The following is a 23350-nucleotide window of genomic DNA, read 5'->3' as shown; positions in this document are numbered from 1 at the left end:
AGTTGTATTGTAGTTGAACCTACACATGGCAAGGAATGATTATTGTTGCCATTTGTTTTGGAGGTGGACAAGTCCCCTGGACTTCCTTTACGACCAGTGTGGTACACCTCAGTACTATTTTAGATGTGCTCTAAGATAATCCCCGTCTAGGGGCCTGTCTGCTCCTCAATGTTCTCATAGGGGAGTTTACAACTAGATTTGATTTATGCTCTGGCGGCCTCGTACGGTGTTGTCCGTAGTCTTGACCCCCCCACCGGCCTCGATGAGGCTCATCATGGGTCTGGGCTACTATTCCCCCCCTTTGTGTCTCGGGACCCCCCACCCACCAGCGGGTGGTGTTGGTGTCCGAGGCGCAAATGAAAAGATCGGACCCGATGTACGAGTTGTCAGCGGCCGCGTTGTTATGAGAATGGCTGTAACCTTTCAACCAAATCTCCTGGTGTTTGTGCTTCAAAACGCTCAGTGGCTGTCGAGGCATGTCAGTCCCCACCGTGTCCGCGTGTGGCAACCTTATCAGTACCTGCGAACTGAGACAAGGATATCGGTCTGTGATATCGCCAAGTGTTTCACCAGTGGGAATCATCGGGTCAGTTGCTGGACTGACGCCATTAGTGTCATTGTAAGGGTTGACAGTCCCCAACAAAGCGGAAGGTGTATCATCGGAAGCAGAGTATACTCTGCGCATCGATGTTTTTCTTGCTGAGACGGCCGCAGTGCTTGCGGAAATGTCTGAAGGGCAAGAGGAGTTCATCTCAACTACCGTATTGCACGACTGCACGGAGGAGGGAAGTTGCTTATTAACAGAGACAGCTGGCTCGAAATCATGAAAAGAATGGTCAATCAGGTTGGCTGATGGAATGTGTCGAGGTATCGTAATATCTCCTTGGATCGGATTCTGCCCCAAGAGGTTTTTAAACGTCTTTTTCCCAAGGGGTGCTTTTGACAGATATCCCTCGTGACTGACTGCGTTGCAGCTAGCGTTAGGGGAAGACAGTGTGGTCAGTGGAGAAGGCAGGGTGGCCTGTGACCATACCTGGTTGGTTTTCCAATCCGTCAATGGGAGTAACCGATCCATCAAGTCTGCTCCAAGTAGCAGGGGTACAGTTTCGAGGCTGGTAACGTACACAGGGTGAATGAGCGATACGTCCTTGAAGTGTAGTTTCAGCATGACTCTCAATGTGAGAGCCGAGGTAGTCTGAGTGACCCCTCGAAGTGTAGTGTCGCATCGTTCCACTTTTAACCAACGTTTAGTTGGCTTCAAAGCCCTTTTTAGATTATCAAACAATGTTTGAGAGATGAGTGATACCCGAATCAATTAGCGCATGACAAGTTAAGCAGTCCTCCAGGACTGTTTCCAGGTACGGCCGTTTCGATTCGTGTTTAGTGGACATATTCCCCACAAAGTGGAGTGGTCTTTCGCAACGACGTGATGTGCCATTTCTGTTCAAGGTGGAAGCAGATTGACTTTTACGATTTTGAGTGGGCTTGGCATTAACGAAGCGTTTGACCTTTTTCTTCGCAACCTTTGTATCAGAGTCTATAGACAAAGCCCGGGGGCTTGTTTCTTGATCAAGCGGGCCCTGGATAGGGTCTTGAATGAGAGCGGGAGAAATTTGAACTTTAACGTCCTTGCTAAGGGTGTTAATTTCTGCGGACCTGGTGTCCGGTAATTCCCCGTCTAGTCCTCTTTTACCCTTTTCTCAAATTGTCCTCGCTTTAGTTCTTCCCGTAGTGGAACTTCTGGAGAACATTGGTCTACGTTTTGATTGTCCTTCAACCCTTTGTTACCCTTGTGCTCTGACACTTTTTGTGGGTTGGGTGCAGGAACGTAGCGAACAGGTCGATTGTAGCGGTAGTCATGTTGATTGCGACGTACTTTACAGTTATTTAGACCGCGGAGGTTATTGGAATCATGGTTTCGTGGTAGAAACGGTTGTTGTATCTCTCAACGCTCCAATACCTGATAATGCACCCTCTAGCTGGAGTGAGTGCTCCTGGTCAAACTTCAAAACCGAGTGGTCAGGGCTCTTAGCGTTGTGAACTTTTGATGCCTCAAAAGCTGTGCTTGCAAGCTCTCTGAGTTGTAAGATAGGCAAGCCAACGTGGGCGGCAGGGCCCAAGTAGGTAATGAAGGTAGGATACATGTTCGACAGGAATATTTGTTTAAAAGGTAACAGGTCTTCCATGCCTGTTTCAGTGAGTAGGCCAAAGTAAGCTGAACGAAGCCTATGATAGTAAGCTTGTGGGTGTTCGTTCCGAGCTTGTTTAACGGTGTTAGCCAGTGAGCTATTGTGTTTGCGAGTCGCAGAACCACTGAATTCTACTTTCAAAGCTGTGGCAAGTTTAGCGTAGTCATTTAGCACGTGTTGCTGTTGTAGACGAATGAACCTTGTCACGTGTCTATTTGACGTTCGCTTCAACAGGTAAACCCTGTCAGAACCTGTAGCGTTCGGGTAGCCATCCAACGCGTCCTCTATGTCAGTTAGGAACGTCTCAGTATCGTTTGGCTAACCGTGCCAAGCGGGCGGAGAGGGTTGGCTTCATCCTGTGGAGAGATTGGGGCCGAAAGGCCAAGAGAAGAAGCCAAGCCTTGTTGTTGTTGGCCAAGAGGTGCAATATTACTTAGTCTTCTCCTCTTGGCCATTCGGCACTGAGGGACACATGAGGGAGGCAAGGTCTGAAACCTATCGTCTTTACTCCTGTGAGTACAGGGCTCCGGTTGCTTGGATTGGTAGTCACGCTGTAGAGCGTGACCATTCTGGACTTCATCCAGATGGTACCTAAGGGTGGTATTCTGCTGCATTGCAGAGTCCACTTGAGCGCTTAGAGTACTGATTTTGGACACGTGAGTGTCACACTTGCTCCTTTCGGTCTCAAACTTATCTGTCATGGTTTGCAAATAGAGGTCTCGAGTACGGAGCGAGAGATTCAGTGATGAGATTTCCGCTGCTTGCTTAGAAATCAATATTTCCATCTTCATCACCTGAGTTCTCTCATCATTCATTTGGTCAGCGACTTCAATGAGTTCTGCTGATTTGTCATCCAACTTTGTCATTATGTTCATTAACTGATCGTCTTTGGTCTGCAGCGTTTTGAGTAGAACCGCGTTATTTTGAGTAACGTTCAACATAACTGCATGTATGTTATCAAGTTGAGCGCTCCTGTTTGTAGATAACTCTTCAGATTTATCTAGTTTGGCGTGGACATCATCGTATTTAGTTTTGTATAAATCGAGTTGTTCCAGTAGCATTTGATTTTGTTCCTGTAGAAAACAATTTTGTTGAAGAGCTTGTGCTTGTTCATCGTCATACGTTTTTGCAATTTTATTTAATTGTTCAGTTTTCAAGCGCAGTTCCATAGCTAGCAGAATTTTTCCATTTTCTGCATTTGTCATTAGTTTCCCGGTTCTCTCCACCTGTCCCTCCATGTCTACCATCACCTGCTCGTGCTTCAGCTGTGCACTGCGGTATTGGACAGATGCCAATCTCGGGTGGCAAGACATCAGGGCTAGACTGGAGAGAACCTTTACGAGGCCTGCGCCTGATGGTTGATTTTGGAAAGTGTTGTCTGCTTTTCCACTAAGGGCATAATTAGTGTTGGTATCGCTGCTGAGGTCAGAGATCAATACATTTGCGGGTGGAGGTTCACTAATTAGCGGGCGGGTGGGGATTACCCCCTCTGATTGCTTGCACATTATTAGAACATTTTGAAAGGAAAAATGTTTTTCCTAATTTTCCTAAATTTGGTTTTGGAATATATTGGAAGCTGCAAAGACAAGTTTAATCTATTTATAGATGTTGACGAACTACCAGTACTGTACCAGTAATGTGAAAGTTGGACGTGAATGAATTTACAAAAGCAAATTGAATTAATTAATCAATGCCAATGATTAATCCTACCTGTGTAGGCTATCTGGGTATTAAACTTTAATTAACATGAGATGTGGCTTCATCTAGGTTAATATGATAAGTTTAAAAGTGTCTCATTTGATTGGAAGAACATTAAATTATGTTCAACAATTTAACTTATTAAATTGAATGAGACGATAATCCATAAAATCTCTGTTGATTGGATATCATAAGTGTAAACAGTAGACCAAATGTTGGGCACATTCAACACTGTGGCACTTCTCCCTAAGGCCGAAACCACATGGGATTCCCGCTGGGGCGGGGCTTCTGTCAGTACTGGATTACTGAATGGGTTTTGAAAAACCCAAATTTTACTGATTGATCAATTTAATGATAAATCAAACCTGTATAGGCAATTTGTGAGTTAAACTTTAATTAACCTGAGAAGTGCTTAATCTAGGTTAATATGAGAAGTTTAAGATGTCTCATTTAATTGGAAGAACCTAGAAAGGTATGTCCGACAATTTAAATAAATAAATTGAATGAGACCCAAACAATTGAGATTGCTGGATTATTTAAACGTGATCCACGTTTGGATATTCGCCACTTCTTTTAAGAGCTGTACTTGCGATTCTTCACCACCAGTGATGCAGAATGCTGAAATCAAACGGAAGTACAAAGGGCGGGACTTCCGTCGCGCGAGGCTGAGGAATTTAAACAGCACACAGAAAGTAAAAACCCTGTGGATTTCCCACCTCGTGCTTACTTACCCTATGTTGTTCAAAAATATCACGTTCTAAGCACGAAAGGGTAGGATAGGGTTCCCTCTCACCATGGAGAGAGTAGGTTTACTAGTGACGTCTCACGTTAAACCATTCGGCCTATTTTGCTAGCGTTATGTTGACCGGAGCGACACGGTACATAAATACAACTATGCCTGTAGTCAGTCCACACTGGTTTAGTGTGGTAGGCCGACAAATTACTCCGGCTCGGTCACGAACGAATATCTTCTAATTTCTAACCTTATTGGCTCTAGAAGTTAATATTGACCGACAGAAATAGTACCGTTTGGCCTAACGGACTAAATCTGGAATTTACCACACTGCTCTGACGCTAAAAGACCGCTACCGGAGGCGCAATGTAGCCTCTTCAAATATGAATACACACACGCAACCAATTTTTATAGAAAGCAGTCTGTTTGTACAATTTCTGTTTGCACAATTGATATTTGGAATTACACAGCAGAGTCTAATTCTATCTTAGATTCCTCACAGGGGGCACCATATATGTTGTGTCTTTGCTATCGTTAAATTGAAGACTTATAGTTTTTAAAGATTCCTGTAATTAGGGATTACGCGATCACTTGAGTAATAACGTAACTAACTATGAATTCGAGGGCACCAGGGAAAGTTATTAGATTACAAAGTTATAATTTCCCAATATAACCTTTCAGATATTTTCATATCTGATCAATAGTCCTCTAATTAATGATTTATTTACTTTACCTCACGTTAGTCTCATTCCAAACGTCGTAAATTGTTGATTATCTGCACGAACCCAGTCTTCACTATGAGTCATCCATACATCAATTGTCTTAAATCATTTATTTATTACTAACTAATTAATTCACAGAAATGCATAAACAAACACACAAACTTAAAATAGTTACATGAAATGATAGGAGAAATATGCCCTAGTGGGCTGAACCGGCATAGCAGCTTGTTAGACAAAGGAAAAATTGGCGTTCGACCAAGAAGTCACTACAGAGTTCATAATTATAACAATTGACATGCTAATCCTTTACACATGGACGCTCACTCATTCGGGAACAATTGCAATCAATATATATATATTTACGCTCATTGTGTGTCGTCTTGATCGTTGGAGAGAAGTTCGTTTTGTTGGAGTTCCTTCTGTCGTAGTTATTGTGGATTGTTCAGAGTGACATTCGTTGTAGAATGCTTGTTTCGGCGGTTGTCTTTCTTCGCGTTCAATGATACCGAATTCCTAGCTGCAGACTAGTAGTCAATATCAAAACTTGTTATTATTAGTATAAGAGTTTTAACCACGTGGTATGGTTAAAGATTCAGCAATGTTACATTAACCTTTGTTCTCCCCATTGAGGATAAACATGGTCTAATGGTAATTTCTCAGAGTTGGCTTTTATTCGGATAGCAGAGAGGGGCTGTCCCATGGTCTCTGACCCAACTGGCTCAGGGGCGGGTCCTCAAGTTCTGTGAGGTGGAAGAGAATTCCTTTGTCCTGAAAGTTTACCCTCTGTCTAATACTGTTGGGCCATGAGGAGATTCTCAGGAATTTACGACCTCTCTGTGATCACCGCATGGGTTGTGGTAGGAAAGGGAGAGGCAGGGAGAGGGGGATGGGGTTTGCAGTACCCAAGCAGGCAACATCATGACACTTGTGTTGTGACAAGGTAGGGGGGTATACAGAAGATAGCCCTATTTTGGTAAAAGACCAAGTCCATATTATGGCAAGAACAGCTCAAATAAGCAAAGAGAAACGACAGTCCATCATTACTTTTAAGACATGGTCAGTCAATACGGCAAATTTTAAGAACTTTGAACGTTTCTGCAAGTGCAGTCGCAAAACCCATCAAGCGCTATGATAAAACTGGCTCTCATGAGGACCGCAACAGGAATGGAAGACCCAGAGTTACCTCTGCTGCAAAGGATAAGTTCATTAGAGTTACCAGCCTCAGAAATAGCAGCCCAAATAAATGCTTCACAGAGTTCAAGTAACAGACACATCTCAACATCAACTGTTCAGAAGAGACTGTGTGAATCAGGCCTTCATGGTTGAATTACTGCAAAGAAACCACCACTAAAGGACACCAACAAGAAGAAGAGACTTGCTTGGGCCAAGAAACACAAGCAATGGACATTAGACCGGTGGAAATTTGTCCTTTGGTCTGGAGTCCAAATTGGAGATTTTTGGTTCCAACCGGCATGTCTTTGTGAGACTCGGTGTGGGTGAACGGATGATCTCTGCATGTGTATTTTCCACCGTAAAGCATGGAGGAGGAGGTGTTATGGTGTGGGGGTGCTTTGCTGGTGACACTGTCTGTGATTTATTTAGAATTCAAGGCACACTTAACCAGCATGGATACCGCAGAGTGAAGGAAAAGCAGCCAACAAGTGCTCAGCATATGTGGGAACTCCAAGACGGTTGGAAAAACATTCTAGGTGAAGCTGGTTGAGAGAATGCCAAGAGTGTGCAAAGCTGTCATCAAGGCAAAGGGTGGCTACTTTGAAGTATCTAAAATAAACAAATGTTCTAACACTTTTTTGGTTACTACATGATTCCATATGTGTTATTTCATAGTTTTGATGTCTTCACTATTATTCTCCAATGTAGAAAATAGTAGAAAATAAAGAAAAACCCTTGAATGAGTAGGCGTCAACTTTTGACCGGTAGTGTATATAGCCAAATATTTTGATCAAAGTCCCATTGTCCAAGAGAGATTTACATGGTTATTATAACACTTTAAGTATATATTCACGTCCTCAAATAATTGATTAAAACACACTGTTTTGCAATGAAGGTTTACAGTAGCCTCAACAGCACTCTCTGGGGTAGCACCATGGTGTAGCCGGAGGACAGCTAATTTCTGTCATCCTCTGGGTACTGTGCATTCCCAGAGGATTGATGAATAAATCTTCATCAATCTACACACAATACCCGATTTTAAATAAAAAAACACTTTTGCAAATGTAAAACAAAAAGTATTCAGACACTTTACTCAGTACTTTGTTGAAGCATCTTTGGCAGAGATTACAGCCTTGAGTCTTCTTGAGTATGACGCTACAAGCTTGGCACACCTGTATGTGGGGAGTTTCTCTGGTGCATCTCTGCAGATCCTCTCAAGCTCTGTCAGGTTCGATGGTGAGCGTCGCTGCACAGCTATTTTCAGGTCTCTCCAGAGATGTTAGATGGGGTGAAATCTGGGCTCTGGCTGGGCAACTCGAGGACATTCATAGGCTTGTCCTGAAGCCACTCCTGCGTTGTCTTGGCTTTGTGCTTAGGGTCGTTGTCCAGGTGGAAGGTGACACTTTGCTCTGGAGCAGGTTTTCATCAAGGATCTTTCTGTACTTTGCTCCGTTCATCTTTCCCTCAATCCTGACTAGTCTCCCAGTCCCTGCCGCTGAAAAACATTCCCACAGCATGATGCTGCCATCACCATGCTTCTGTTAAGATATTTTATCAAGGTTTAAGATAAATGATTCTACCCAGAAACTTAACCATTAGGATTAGAGGTTATGTAGCATGTACGGGGGGGGGGGGGGGGGGGGTCTGTGTGTGTGCCTAAAGAGACAATGTCTGTGTGTGTGCCTAAAGAAAACTAAGTGGATCATTAACCTATGTTTGAACCGACTAAGCTATAACTCTGTGGAGATAAGGGAAGACAGCAAAAGCCCCTCTAGGTTTTCCGTATCCGGGGGGGACTGGAACTGTCAGCTAAGTGGTAATAAACTATGGTGAGACTTCAGGAGATAATTCAGATATATTGTTGTAAGGTATGTGCGTTGGTGGGTTGGAATGGACTTTGTCAGCTTTGTCCTTGTCGGGGAAGAGGAGGGACATTTAGAAAGCTATGACGCTGTGTGTGATATATAAGCTAATGTACATGGTTTTTTGAATGGAGCTCTCTCGAGAATAAACGCTATTGATTAATTTGGTGGCTGGTCTTTGTCTATTTTATGCAAATAAGGATCTTACAAATTCTTAGAAATGGACAGAGTGTTTGCTTTGTTATAATAATAATAATTAATCAGCTTCACAGTAGGAATGGTGCCAGGTTTCCTCCAGACGTGACGCTTGGCATTCAGGCCAATGAGTTCAATCTTGGTATCATCACACCAGAGAATCTTGTTTCTCATGGTCTGAGAGTCCTTTAGGTGTCTGTTAGCAAACTCCAAGCGGACTGTCATGTGCCTTTTACTGAAGAGTGGCTTCCGTCTGGCCACTCTACCATAAAGGCCTGATAGGTGGAGTGCTGCAGAGATGGGAGAATCTTCCAGAAGGACAACCATCTCCACAGAGGAACTCTAGAGCTCTGTCAGAGTGACCATTGGGTTCTTGGTCACCTCCCCAACCAAGGCCCTTCTCCCCCGATTGCTCAGTTTGGCCGGGCGGCCAGCTCTAGAAAGAGTCTTGGTGGTTCCAAACTTCTTCCATTTAAGAATTATGGAGGCCACCGTGTTCTTGGGGACCTTCAATGCTACATAATTATTTTGGTACCTTTCCCCAGATCTGTGCCTTGTCACAATCCTGTCTCAGAGCTTTACGGACAATTCCTTCGACCTAATGGCTTGGTTTTTGCTCTGACATGCACTGTCAACTGTGGGAGCTTATATAGACAGGTGTGTGCCTTTGCAAAGCATGTCCAATCAATTGAATTTACCACGTGTGGACTCCAAGTTGTAGAAACATCTCAAGGATGATCATTGGAAAAAGGATGCACCTGAGCTCAATTTTGAGTCTCATAGCAAAGGGTCTGAATACTTATGTAAATATATATTACAAAATAATAATATTTGCTAACATTTCTAAAAACCTGTTTACGCTGTGTCATTATGAGGTATTGTGTGTAGATTGAGGATTTTGTTTTATGTAATCAATTTTAGAATAAGGCTGTAACGTAACAAAATGTGGAAAAAGTGAAGGGGTCTGAATACTTTCCGAATGCACTGACTTCATTGTACATTGACTTCAATACAAAACCTAGGAGGCTCATTGTTTTCACCCCCTTCCATAGACTTACACAGTAAGTTTGACAACTTCTGGAGGACATTCTCCAACCTATCAGAGCTCTTTGTGCATGAACTGACATGTTGTCCACCCAATCAAAGGATCATAGAAAGAATCTAGTACTAAACCTATTAATGTTACATTGAGCTGGGTGAATGGAATATACAGTAAATGATAGTCATCCAATATGCTGTAATAGAAATAAGGCCTTGATCAACAACAAAAAATGTCCTCCCCAATCTTAAATGGCACCAACCGCCACTGCTGCATACTTAATTTTGCTTGTTCAAGTTGGCTATCCATCCCCATTTTTAAATAGTGCCCCTCATCCAATTGCCAAAGACATGCTCCTCCAAACGATTCAATCCGCCAATAATGCCATATCAACAGCAGATTGACACAATTGACAGGGGCCTAGTATTTTGTGTTTTGTGTGAACGTTATATACACATTTAACTTGATCTGTTGTTTAATAGTGTCAAGTGATCGAAAATGGACACCTCATCACCTGCTCCACCCACACCTGTCCCAGAACGGTTGCTAGCTATTCTACAACAACTGACCAGTGAGGAGTTGAAGACATTTCAGTGGTACCTGAAGCAGCCTGTTTCGGATGGCTCATCTACCATCCCAGTTAGCAGGCTGGAAAATGCTAAAAGAGAGGACACAGTGGATCAGATGGTGCATACCTATAGGGAAGCTGGTGCTCTGGAGATGGCACACCATATTCTGCAGAAGATTAAACGGAATGATCTAGCTGGTAAGTTAAAGACCGACTGTAAAAATAGCTCAGGATTCATACTGTATGCTTGAGCCTGTAATCATTCTAAAATGCATATTTGATTGAAACCAGACGTGTTTGCCGACTAGGAGGGAAAGAGTTGTTTGAGGGAGTATATTTTCTTTAATTGCGCCCCCACTACCCCTTTCTTTGGAGGACCACTTTAATCATACATTATTTAGTCCCTCCAAAATAAAACAAATGCAGACCTCATTGACTGATCAATACATCAATTTCTGTACATTTTTGTTTTATCTAGTTCCAATGTCAGGGACAGAACACCAAGCCACAGCAGGAGTATCAGCCACACCAACCAGGCCCGACCTGAACACAAGCACCGTACCAGTTCAGGATGTTCAGGATGCTTCTGCAGATCTCTCCAACCACACTGAGCCTGGAGACCATGTTAAGGAACATGATGTTAACTCTACAGATGATGGTAAATAATATAACATCTCACACTATGGAGAGAGGTATTCAATACAACTATATGTCTTCTCATTTCAAAAAAAAAAAAAAGATTTACATTTATTTTATTTTTTTAATTGTTTTTGCATTCGCAGAATGTAGCATTAAAGGGTTGTATTTTACAACTTAATATTAGATAGACTGCTTTCAGGCTGAGGAACTATGGGCTAGGATGTTTTATTTATTTATGGTTCAGTTTTCTTTAAACAGCCATTACAAACTTCAGCTTACTTTCGCCACTGCTACGAAAATATTTATGGGAGTGATAGGGGTATGCAGTGCCTGTTAATAATTTCATGGCCAAATCACTTCCATTGATGTGTAACTAGCGGTGGCTAAAGTTAGCTGAAGTTTGTATTGGCTGTTTATAGAAAACCAAACCATGGATTAGTTTCTTTTGGCCCCACGCATCTCAAGTTTGTATTCTGTCCTTAATAATAAATCAGTCCCTCCAGGATTTCGCAGCGTTTCTTTTAATATACATTTGCGGGCAAAAATTATTTTCTCTGCTGCGACAATTCTGACATTTTGCAAGGCAATTTGCAATTTTTGGTGTCCAATTTGTCATGAAAATGCACTGTCAGAGGAATGAGTTTGGAGACGTGTAGCTTGAGCAAACGATTTGAATGGAGAAACGCGTCATGGCTAATCCGATGTGAACCAGATGAACAGGCTTCAGCAAAGGAGGACGTCAGTATGGTCGTATGAGATTGTCGGACTGCGATAGCATCTGGTTGTGGCGGAACCGTGGGCTTGGGTATGAATGGTGACTGTGTCATGCAAGGGAATCCCGGTAGGAATCTCGACAATGGCCGAAGATCAAGGAAGCTTTGGGAGGCTTTACTGCATGATTTGCTGGTGGACCGCAGCCGAGAAAGGAGATGGTTGGGACAGTGGGGCAGAGGAAGTTGCTGTGTTTTATGGTGGCTTGGCGGTGTTGAGGGGGGTAGGTTGTGGATGTAAGCAGCTGAAGCTGGGAGGTTCGGTTCAGGGAGAGTCGTACTGTCGTACTAATTTCAGAATAAAATAGAAAAATACTCCAACAAGCGCTGCATTTCAGGAATCACAGTCGCAAGTACCCTTTGTGCACTGTTCAATTATTAAGCCACTTAAACAATAACTTTTTTCAAATGAAAACACCTCTTTGGCTTCGCAAAATCACAGAGGGACTGATAATTGAGTCGCTAAATACAATCAAACCTTGATTATACCTAATCTTAAACTGTAATTGTTTATCCATTGTCAGGTCCGTCATATGAAGATGTTGAGAAGTACCGACGTAAATTCCAATACAAACTGAAGGAAAAAATTCAGCATGTTTTCGAGGGGGTGCCAAAACAGGGAAATAAAACACTTCTCAATAAGATCTACACAGAACTCTACATCACAGAGGGTGGAAGTGAAGAGGTCAATAATGAACACGAAGTAAGACAGATTGAGATCGCATCCGTCACACCAGCGGCGACAGAAGAAAAGGTGATCGAATGCAATAACATCTTTAAATTTGTAACTGGACAAGACAAACCTACCAGAACTGTGCTGACGAAGGGAATCGCTGGCATTGGAAAAACATTCTCTGTACTTAAGTTCATTTTGGACTGGGCGGAAGGAAAAGCAAATCAAGATATCCAGTTCATATTTTCACTGCCTTTTCGAGAGCTAAATTTGGTGCGGAAGAAAATGCTGAGTTTAGTGGATCTTGTTCATGAATGCATCAGAGAGGCAAAAGTGATTGAGAAGGAATTTCTCTATCAGATTTTCACAAAATTACAAGAATCAGGAAACCCAAACTACAATGAGAGCAAGTACAAAGTTCTATTTGTCCTTGATGGTCTAGATGAGTGTCGATTGCCTCTAAACTACAAGAAGAATGATAGCTGGGATAAAGCTACAGAGCCAACCTTAGTGGATGTGCTTCTGAAATCCCTCATCAATGGGAATCTGCTTCCCTCTGCTCGCCTCTGGATAACCTCCAGACCTGCAGCATCCAATCAGATTCCTTCTGGGTGTGTTGACCAAGTGACAGAAGTACGAGGGTTCAATGACCCACAGAAGGAGGAGTACTTCAGGAAGAGATTCAGTGATGAGAATCTGGCAAACAGAATCATCTCACACATTAAGGCATCAAGGAGTCTCCACATCATGTGCCACATACCAGTCTTCTGTTGGATCTCAGCTACAGTTCTGGAGCGCATATTGAGTACAGATACGAATGGAGAAATACCAAAGACTCTGACTCAATTATTCCTTGGTTTACTGGTGTTTCATGCTAAACAGATGAACAAGAAATATAATGAGAAAGACGAGGGAGATCCACACTGGGATAAAGAGAGCATTATGGCACTGGGAAAACTGGCTTTTCAACAGCTAAAAAATGGCAACCTAATTTTCTATGAGTCAGATCTGCAAGAGTGTGGCATTAATGCCAGAGAAGCTTCGGTTCGCTTGGGAGTGTTCACACAGCTCTTCAGAGAGGATTATGGGCCGTTCCAGGAGAAGGTGTACTGCTTCGTGCATCTGAGCATCCAGGAGTTTCTGGCTGCGTTGTATGTCTTTTTATCATTCAACAACAACAATGTAAACCTAATGAACAAAGACCTTTCCGCCATCAGAAAAATTCTTGGGAAGTTTACATTAAAACCTGCCTTTACCTTTCACAAGAGTGCTGTGGATAAAGCCTTACGGGGTAAGAATGGACACCTGGACCTGTTCCTCCGCTTCCTTCTGGGCCTCTCACTAGAGTCCAATCAGTCTCACTTACATGGCCTACTGACACCGACAAGGAGCACGAGAAGCAGCTCTCAGTGCCACGAGCAAACAGTCAAGTACATAAAGAGGAAGATCAGAAAGAATCACTCTCCAGAGAAGTGCATCAATCTGTTCCACTGTCTAAATGAACTAAATGACCATTCACTGGTGAAGGAGATCCAAAACTACCTGAGCTCAGGAAATGTCTCCAGAGAAGAACTCTCACCTGCACAGTGGTCAGCTCTGGTCTTCGTGTTGTTGACTTCAGAAGAGGAGCTGGTTGTGTTTGATCTGAAGAAATACTCCAGATCAGAAAAGGGGCTTCTGAGACTGTTGCCAGTCGTCAAAGCCTCCAGAACATCTCTGTGAGTTGAAAACATACTATGTTATAAATTGTCAGTCAAAATTAAATTATATTATACATGTGAAGAGTTTATTTCCAAAACGCGATATCCACCAATTTCACATGTGTGTTTTTACATCAGAAATTATTGCTTATGGGCACCTTCATGTGTGTGTAAAATATTACTAATATAATATTATTAAAATTATTTTCATTCATAGATTTAGATGTGTATGAAAGTTTTTTTTATATATATCTATTGTTTAGATGGAATGGAATGTTCGTATCCTGTATGTTTGACTATATAGTCAATCATACAGGATACGAACATTCCATTCCATGTGGTTGTCTCACCTAGCTGTCTTAAGATAAATGCACTTATTGCAAGTCACTCTGAATAAGAGCATCTGCTAAATGACTAAAATGTCAAATTTAAATGTTTTACAGATGTTATATTACTGTATTGATTTTTTTTATAACACACACCACCGTTCAAAAGTTTGGGGTCACTTAGAAATGTCCTTGTGTTTTAAAGAGAAAAAAATGTGTCCATTTAAAATAACATCAAATTGATCAGAAATACAGTGTAGACATTGTTAATGTTGTAAATGACTATTGTAGCTGGAAAAGGAAAATGGATTATCTACATAGGCGTAGAGGCCCATTATCAGCAACCATCACTCCTGTGCTCCAATGGCACGTTGTGTTAGCTAATCCAAGTTTATCCTTTTAAAAGGCTAATTGATCATTAGAAAACCTGTTTGCAATTATGTTAGCACAGCTGAAAACTGTTGTTTTGATTAAAGAAGCAATAATACTGGCCTTAGACTAGTTGAGTATCTGGAGTATCAGCATTTGTGGGTTTGATTACAGGCTCAAAATGGCCAGAAACAAAGAACTTTCTTCTGAAATATGTCAGTCTATTCATGTTCTGAGTAATGAAGGCTATTTCATGCGAGAAATTGCCAATTTCTTTAAACAATAAAATCTCATCTAAAAATCTAATGGATATATAGCGTTTTGGAATTAAACTTTCCAATGTTCATTATTTTCCCAATTTTATCAAAATATAAGCTACTTTTTCACTAGATTTGTATAACTGTGATAAATTAGTATTTTACCTTTCATAGGCTGAATGGATGTAACCTCACAGAGAGATGCTGTGAAGCTTTAGCCTCAGCTCTCAACTCCTCCCACCTGAGAGAGCTGGACCTGAGTGACAACAGCCTGACGGATTCAGGAGTGAAGCTGCTCGCTGTTGGACTGGAGAATCCGCACTGTAAACTTGAGACACTGAGGTTAGTTTTCCTGTATTAGTTCACATTTGGATAGTTCTTCAAATCCACATTTATTCCCCTTTCAACAATATCAGACTAATGTGTTTGACCTCAGCCAAATGTAAAATGTCATAGTTAGGCTACTTAACTACATAAGAGAAAGTTTGATTTCAGATCTATTGTACAGTATACAATTGTATTTTAAAAAATTACTTTCAAGATGCAGTACTTATTATATGAAATAATGTGATCAATAATTATCATATTTTAAGAGATTGAGGAAGACATACAAAGCTTCCATTTCCCACTTTCACTACTAAACGATTTAGACTCATGATACACTCTGCAGGTTGTCATTTTGTGGATTCACAGCGAAATGCTGTGCTTCTCTGGCCTCAGTTCTAAAGTCGAACTCTTCAAACCTGAGAGAGCTGGACCTGAGTGACAATGACCTGCGGAATTCAGGAGCGGAACTGCTCTCAGCTGGACTGGAGAATCCACACTGTAAGCTTGAGACACTGAGGTCAGTATTCCTGCATTAGTTAACTAGTTCTTATGTTAATTTAGTATAGAGGACAATATCGGACTAATATGTCAGCTGAATTTAAACTTTTTCTACATTTTGTTACGTTTCAGCCTTATTCTAAAATTGATTAAATAGTATTTTTTCCCTAATATAAGTATTCAGACCCTTTACTCAGTACTTTGTTGAAGCACCTTTGGCAGCGATTACAGCCTCGAGTCTTCTTGGGTGTGACGCTACAATCTTGACACACCTGTATTTGGGGAGTTTCTCCCATTTTTCTCTGTAGATCCTCTCAAGTTATGTCAGGTTGGATGGGGGGGCGTCGCTGCACAGCTATTTTCAGGTCTCTCCAGAGATGTTTGGTCGTGTTCAAGTCTGGGATCTGGCTGGGCCACTCAAGGACATTCAGAAACTTGTCCCAAAGTCACTCCAGTTGTCTTGGTTGTGTGCTTAGGGTCGTTGTCCTGTTGGAAGGTGAACCTTCACCCGAGTCTGAGGTCCTGAGTGCTCTGGAGCAGGTTTTCATCAAGGATCTTTCTGTACTTTGCTCCGTTCATCTTTCCCTCGATCCTGACTTGCCTTCTAGTCCCTGCCGCTGAAAAACATCCCCACAGCATGATGCTGCCACCACCATGTTTCACAGTAGGGATGGTGCCAGGTTTCTTCCAGACGTGACGCTTAGCATTCAGGTCAAAGAGTTCAATCTTGGTATCATCAGTCCAGATATTCTTGTTTTTCATGGTCTGAGTGTTCTTTAGGTGCCTTTTGGCAAACTCCAAGCAGGATATCATGTGCCTTTTACTGAGGAATGGCTTCCGTCTGGCCACACTACCATAAAGGCCTGATAGGTGGAAATCTGAAGAGATGGTTGTCCTTCTGGAAGGTTCTCCCATCTCCACAGAGCTTTGTCAGAGGAACCATCGGGTTCTTGGTCACCTCCCTGACCAAGGCCCTTCTCCCCCGATTGCTGAGTTTGGCCGGGCGGCCAGCTCTAGGAAGAGTTTTGGTGGTTCCAAACTTTTTCCATTTAAAGAATGATGGAGGCCGCGGTGTTCTTGGGGACCTTAAATGCTGCAGAAATGTTGTTTCCCGTCCCCAGATCTGTGCCTCGACACAATCCTGTCTCAGAGCTCTACGAACAGTTCCTTCGACCTAATGGCTTGGTTTTTGCTCTGACATGCACTGTCAACTGTGGGAGCTTATATAGACAGGTGTGTGCCTTTCCAAAGCATGTCCAATCAATTGAATTTACCACATGTGGACTCCAATCAAGTTGTAGAAACATCAAGGATGCTCAATGGAAACAGAATGCACCTGAGCCCAATTTCAAGTCTCATAGCAAAGGGTCTGAATACTTATGTAAATATGGTATCTTTTTTATTTGTAGTAAATTTGCACAAAAAAAACTTTTCACTTTGTCATTATGGGGTATTGTGTGTAGATTGATGAGGTAAACTGTTTTATTTAATACATTTTAGAATAAGGCTGTAATGTAACAAAATGTGGAAAAAGGGAAGGGGTTTGAATACTTTCCGAATGCCTTGTACTTAATTGCATAAAAAAGATTGTCATAAATTAAGATGCAACATTTATTAAATTCTAATGTATTTAATTATATGTTTTCCCATTTATTTTTTAAATACAAATGTCACATTTTAAGTGATTGAGGAAGACATACACAGCTACCATTTTCTCCACTAGAGGATGTAAACTCATGATAAACTCTGCAGGTTGTCATTCTGTGGAGTCGCAAAGAAAGGCTGTGCTTCTCTGGCCTCAGCTCTGAGGTCAAACCCCTCACACCTGAGAGAGCTGGACTTGAGCTACAATCACTCAGGAGTGAATCTGCTCTCTGCTATATTAGAGGATCCCTGCTGTAAACTGGAGAAACTCAAGTATGTTGTACCATTTTCTCATTTATTGTTAGCCAAACATCCAGTAACCAGTGTGAGAACAGACCAGTAAAGTTGTGAGAACAGATACGTTAGTGAAGTTGTGTTTAAAGCTCTTTCTTTGTCTCTGTTGTAGTGTCCATAATGCACATGCTTGCATTCATTTGTGTGTATTTGTGCGTGTGTGTGTGTGTGTGTGCGTGTTATTCATTTGTTTTGTTTCTGTTTTTGCTACAGCATGGGATCTGGAGATTTCAGAACCCAACCAGGTCAAATTAAATGTGAGTGTTGATTGCTGGGATGAATAAACTTTTATCCCATTCATGTCCATAACAGAAATGTATAATTTCCTTTTGTACACTTGTTCCCTGAGCTGATATCTAAATTATGGAATCTTTTTTCCCCCCTCAAAGCCATGAAAAGACATGTTCAAATGATCAGGGCCGGTTTCCCGATAAAGATTGAAATTAGTCTTAGGAGTGTTTAAACGATGCATTGTAAAAAACAATAACGTCCGAAGATGTCACACCCGTTTCCCAAAACACCATGCAGTGCACTCGCTACAAAGTGAAACTTAACAGTCATCCCAGGAGTTGTCCAGTGCTGAAAATTATTCCAGAATATAGGCTAAATATCTCGCTGTATCAATGAAATGTATTTATAAAGCCCTTTTTACATCAGCCAATGTCACAAAGTGCTGTACAGAAACCCAGCTTAAAACCCCAAACAGCAAGCGATGCAGATGTAGAAGCACGGTGGCTGGAAAAACTCCCTAGAAAGGCAGGAACCTAGCTAGAAACCTAGAGGAACCAGGCTCTGAGGGGTGGCCAGTCCTCTTCTGGCTGTGCCGGGTTGAGATTATAACAGTACATGGCCAAGATGTTCATAGATGGCCAGCAAGGGTCAAATAATAATAAATCACAGTGGTTGTAGAGGGTGCAACAGGTCAGCACCTCAGGAGTAAATGTTAGTTGGCTTTTCATAGCCGAGCATTCAGAGTTAGAGACAGCAGGTGCGGTAGAGAGAGAGTCGAAAACAGCAGGTCTGGGACAAGGTAGCACAATAGGTGAACAGGTCATGATTCCATAGCCGCAGGCAGAACCGTTGAAAAGTTGTTGGAAAGTCCACCTACGGCCAAGTCCCAGCCTTCTGGCAGAGGCAACCAGATTGTCAGCCAAAATTGCCTGATACTTGGTGGAATTCATTATTCCATCAATCTTAACCAGTGCCCCTGGACCTCTGGAATTAAAACAGCCCCAAAACATCACTGACCCCACTCTATATTTCACCGTGGGTATGAGGTGCCTCTCCTTGTACGCATCTCTATTTCGACGCCAAACATGCCGATGCTGTATCTGACCAAAACATTAAATTTTGGTCTCATCTGACCAGAGCACCTTCTTCCAGTCATAATTTAAATGACGTTTGGCAAACTCCAAGTGCTTGCGTCTGTGTCTTGGGGGCAGAAAGGGCTTTCTTCTGGCAACCCTTCGAAAGAGCCTGTGGTTGGAGGTGGCGTCTGATGGTGCTTTTTGAAACCTGGTGACCCCAAGACGCCACCAAGGCCTGCAATTCTTTCACAGTGATTATTGGGGATTTTGTTGCTTCTCTCACCACCCTCCTCCCTATCCTGGGGGGCAAAATGCATTTGCATCCTCTACCCGTGAGGTTTTCAACTGTTCCATATCTTTTGAATTTTCTAATAATTGCCCTGACAGTGCTCAGTGGTATATTCAATTGTTTGTGGATCTTCTTGTAGCCATTACCAGATTTATGAAGGTCGACAACCATCTGTCTCTTTTGAACTGCCAGTTCTTTTGTTTTCTTCATGGTGTTGGATGACAAAGGGATATTGCATGTGTGTTACCTCATTTTTATACCCTAGTGAAACAGGAAGTGATGTAATGGCTCAATATAGTTCCTTAATACTTAGATAAACTTAAATAAGTGGAATTTAATTTGTGGTTTAATTTTGGTAGATGTTATTTACAATAATCTTTAAGGGTGCCATTAATTGAGAAACCTTGATTTGGAGGACATTGATTTTCAATTAAATCAATAAATAATTTTGGTTGGTTCCATTGAAACATTAATAAAGTACAGTATTTCTCACATGCTGGTATTTAGAGTTTATCTCTATAATTATTTTGTTATATTTGTTTAAGCATTGTTTGTGCATTGCCAGTCAGGGGTGCCAGTAATTTTGGAGCCCACTGTATATATTTTTATACAAAAATATAATAATAATAGTAATCTCTCCTCACATCAACCCTCAGCCCTTTGACGCGTGAGGCTGGGTATTTATATGCTGACTTCATCCCTCAACAAGCTTCTGTTTTGTCAGAGTCAATAATCCTGGCCACCTTTGATTGGCAGATGTGTGAAGCAAATGCTCGTGCCCACAAAACAGTTTTTCGAGATCGAGGGAGGGTGTGAGAGAAATATCCTCACGAGCTCAGCCATCCATATAAAGAGATGCTCGTGCAATTACTGGGAACATTTTCATGCTGGGAGAAATTTTACAGCCTGACGTCACAATCAGAACGATTGGGAACTACTTCATGCTCGGAAGATTTTTACATGACACCCTGTCCCATGTAAAAAAATCTTCCCAGCGTGGAATAGTTCCCAATCGTTCTGATTGTGACATCATGCTGTAAATTTTCTCCCAGCGTGAAAATGTCCCACAAATTCAAACTTTGATAATGGAGGTAGGATCAGGGATGTAGTGGCAAAACAATAAGTGGGTAAACGATGATCGCCGTTCGGGTGAGTAAAGTAATGCTCCCTATACTTTCAATGTATTTTTGCGCAAAAGATACGCTCGCCGAAAAAAAGGTGGTTTAACGGTGTTTATGTGCGTTTAACCTCTGCTAAACCTCTGCGTTTACCCTCTGCATGATAGATAATGCCAATCATACACTGTAAAAAAAAAAAAACTGAGGTGGCCCAAGTCAAAAAGATTATGTAACTAGTTCCAGCTTTTTTGATTTACCCAACTTTTTGTATTTTATGAAATTCATATTTTAGGTTGACCAAAACATTGTGGATAGTTGGGGAAAAGTTCAATTGATTTATTCATGAGACTGTTGGAATGTTCCACTTGGACTCCTTTCTAGTTTCAGTCATGATCCAGTTAACGGACCAGACAGTGGGTTCATTTGGATATGCTTATATGAAGCACAGACCAGATAAAACAGGTATAAACAATCTCACTAATGGTGAGAACAAATCCATTTTTTTTTATAGCTATATCTGGTTTTAATGCATAATATTTCAGCCTCTGAAATGTATGCTTTAATTGTAAACCGGTACCTGACAAGTAATAAAATAAAATAAAATGTAACTTGCTGAAATTCACACTATGTATTTTAGGCCAACACAATATTTTAAATTGGGGTCTCAGCAAACTTAACTCGCTTAACTGTTAAAGAAAATCTTCAATATTTAAGTTCAGACAACAATTGTTTAATTCAACCAACATTTAGCAAAAATCATTGAGTTAGTGGAGTATTCCATGTCATCTCAATATTTTTCTACATTTTAAGTCCAGCCAACTTGGACATTTAAGCTTTGTGGAGTTTTTTTCTTAGTTGCTTTCTCTCCCTCCCCCCAATTGTTGGATAATTTGATGAAATGTGATCAGTTATGTCTTCATCTCCCCATTCAGATGCACGTGATCTCACACTGGACCCAAACACAGCACACAGACGCCTCTCTCTGTCTGAGGAGAACAGAAAGGTGACATGGGTGGATGAGAACCAGCGGTATCCTGATCACCCAGAGAGATTTGGGAACTGTGAACAGGTGCTGTGTAGAGAGGGTCTATCTGGGCCTGGGCCTTGTTACTGGGAGGCAGATTGGAATGGGGAATGGGCTGTTATAGGAATGGCATATAAAGGAATCAGCAGGACAGGAGGGCGTAAAGACTGTGTGCTTGGATACAATCGTAAGTCTTGGAGTTTGGAGTCCTCTAATCACAGTAACACCACCTGGCACAATAATAACTGCACTGAGTTTCCCGTCCAATCCTCCCCTTACTACAGAGTAGGAGTGTATCTGGACTGGCAGGCCGGCATTCTGTCCTTCTGCAGAGTCTCCTCTAACATACGGACACACCTGCACACATTCCACACCAAATTCACTGAGCCCCTCTACCCAGGGTTTTATGTTGGGAGTGGCTCCTCAGTGACTCTGAGGTAAAAACTTTGCATTAGGACAGCGGCAGTCTTGTTATTATTGGTGTTTGTAAATAATGATATTCGTAGAGTGTTTTGTGAAACTCTGCTTCGGTTTGAACTCAATTACACTGAATGGAATTTTCATGGTACATATTTTGCCATGAACTTGGTATCTGTGTGACCGATTATCACAAATTCAACATGACACTGGAGATACAGTATATTACAGACACCAGGATTGCAACCCAACTACAGAGTAAAGTCAACCGGTTACCGGTAAGACAAATGCACAGACAGACTGCTACAACTCTAAGTAGTGCTACTGGTTACACTCAGAACACTAGTGCACAAAAAACTATATCTGAAAGACTTTGAACACTGACTGTTGAGAAAAAGGAAAAAAAAGACTCACAACCAAAGTGGAAAAAAGACCATTGGAGATATTATTTTTCAGTATGTATTGATATTAACTTTTGTAAGAGTGTAAGTATTGTTTATTAGGTCATTCTAACAGTTGCCGCTGTATATACTGGGATCACTGTGATTATACTATTATGTTATTTGAAGATGTCACACTTGAAATAAACTGAAAAGATGTACAGGTGTAGGATCTTAATTTGATCACTTTTGTTGCTGAGAATTTTACTGCACAGCAGGAAATGCAAACTTGTAGTGAGTTTTAAAAAGGCTTCTAAAGTCTGGAATTTGACATTTCATCAACCCCCTACAAACATGTTCAATTCACCTTTCCCAATTCACATGTCCTGTTGCTGCAGGATTCTTTTCCTGCTGTAGCAAACGGTCTCAAATGAAGATTGCAACTGTCTCACCACAGTTTATATGACCGCAACATCAGGAGTTGAGCATAAGCATACCTTTAGCAATTCATTATTCATGAATTCCATTAAAAACGTATATTATTCATTCCATGTTGATTATGTGAAAGGGAAACGTATGGAGATTTGTTTAAATTATATTTGTTTAATCCGACAACGCCAGGGCATCGGCCCACGCCAGCTTGTGAATGTATCCCGTGTGGTTCAGTTGGTAGAGCCTGGCACTTGCAATGCCAGGGTTGTGGGTTTGATTCCCACAGGGGACCAGTGTGAAGAATGTGTGAACGCACTAATGTAAGTAGCTCTGGATAAGAACCTCTGCTAAATGACTAAAATGTGATATTTAACACATCGTCAATCCAATAACATATTAGCCTACAGTACAGTAGGCCTATGTCCAATAGTGAACTGAGCATGATGAAAGAGTAAAACCTATAGTTTGTGATATTGGAGTATTTGTATTTATATTACAAAATGTTTGACCATCATGCGAATTAAATTTATGTTATGACATGTTTGACCACCATGTGAAGTGTTTGACTCTTATGTGAACTATATTTATATATCCAGGAGAAGGTACCTGGGCCGTCATTTATCAATGTTGCGTACAAACAGGAATGTTGGTAAACCATGTGTGCGATCATTTTGTAATCAAAGTGTGGGATTGATCAAGTTGTACTT

General features: G+C 41.5%; 1 protein-coding gene across 1 annotated transcript in view; it reads left to right on the top strand.

The window, feature by feature from the left end:
- Nucleotides 1-22416, top strand: part of LOC120056258 (NACHT, LRR and PYD domains-containing protein 3-like) — a 46860-nt gene extending 24444 nt beyond the window's left edge. The window contains exons 3-8 of the mRNA XM_039004508.1: nucleotides 12113-13979; nucleotides 15088-15255; nucleotides 15584-15757; nucleotides 17491-17655; nucleotides 17890-17933; nucleotides 21299-22416. Of these exons, the coding sequence (XP_038860436.1) occupies nucleotides 12113-13979; nucleotides 15088-15255; nucleotides 15584-15757; nucleotides 17491-17655; nucleotides 17890-17933; nucleotides 21299-21855 (2975 nt within the window). The 3' untranslated portion in view covers nucleotides 21856-22416. The remainder of the gene's footprint in view (nucleotides 1-12112; nucleotides 13980-15087; nucleotides 15256-15583; nucleotides 15758-17490; nucleotides 17656-17889; nucleotides 17934-21298) is intronic.
- Nucleotides 22417-23350: the final 934 nt, after the last annotated feature.

This window comes from Salvelinus namaycush, chromosome 11, assembly GCF_016432855.1.
Source record: "Salvelinus namaycush isolate Seneca chromosome 11, SaNama_1.0, whole genome shotgun sequence".
Lineage (NCBI taxonomy): Eukaryota > Metazoa > Chordata > Actinopteri > Salmoniformes > Salmonidae > Salvelinus > Salvelinus namaycush.
Note: the sequence above shows the minus strand (reverse complement) of the source record. Positions and strands in the feature narration are given on the sequence as shown.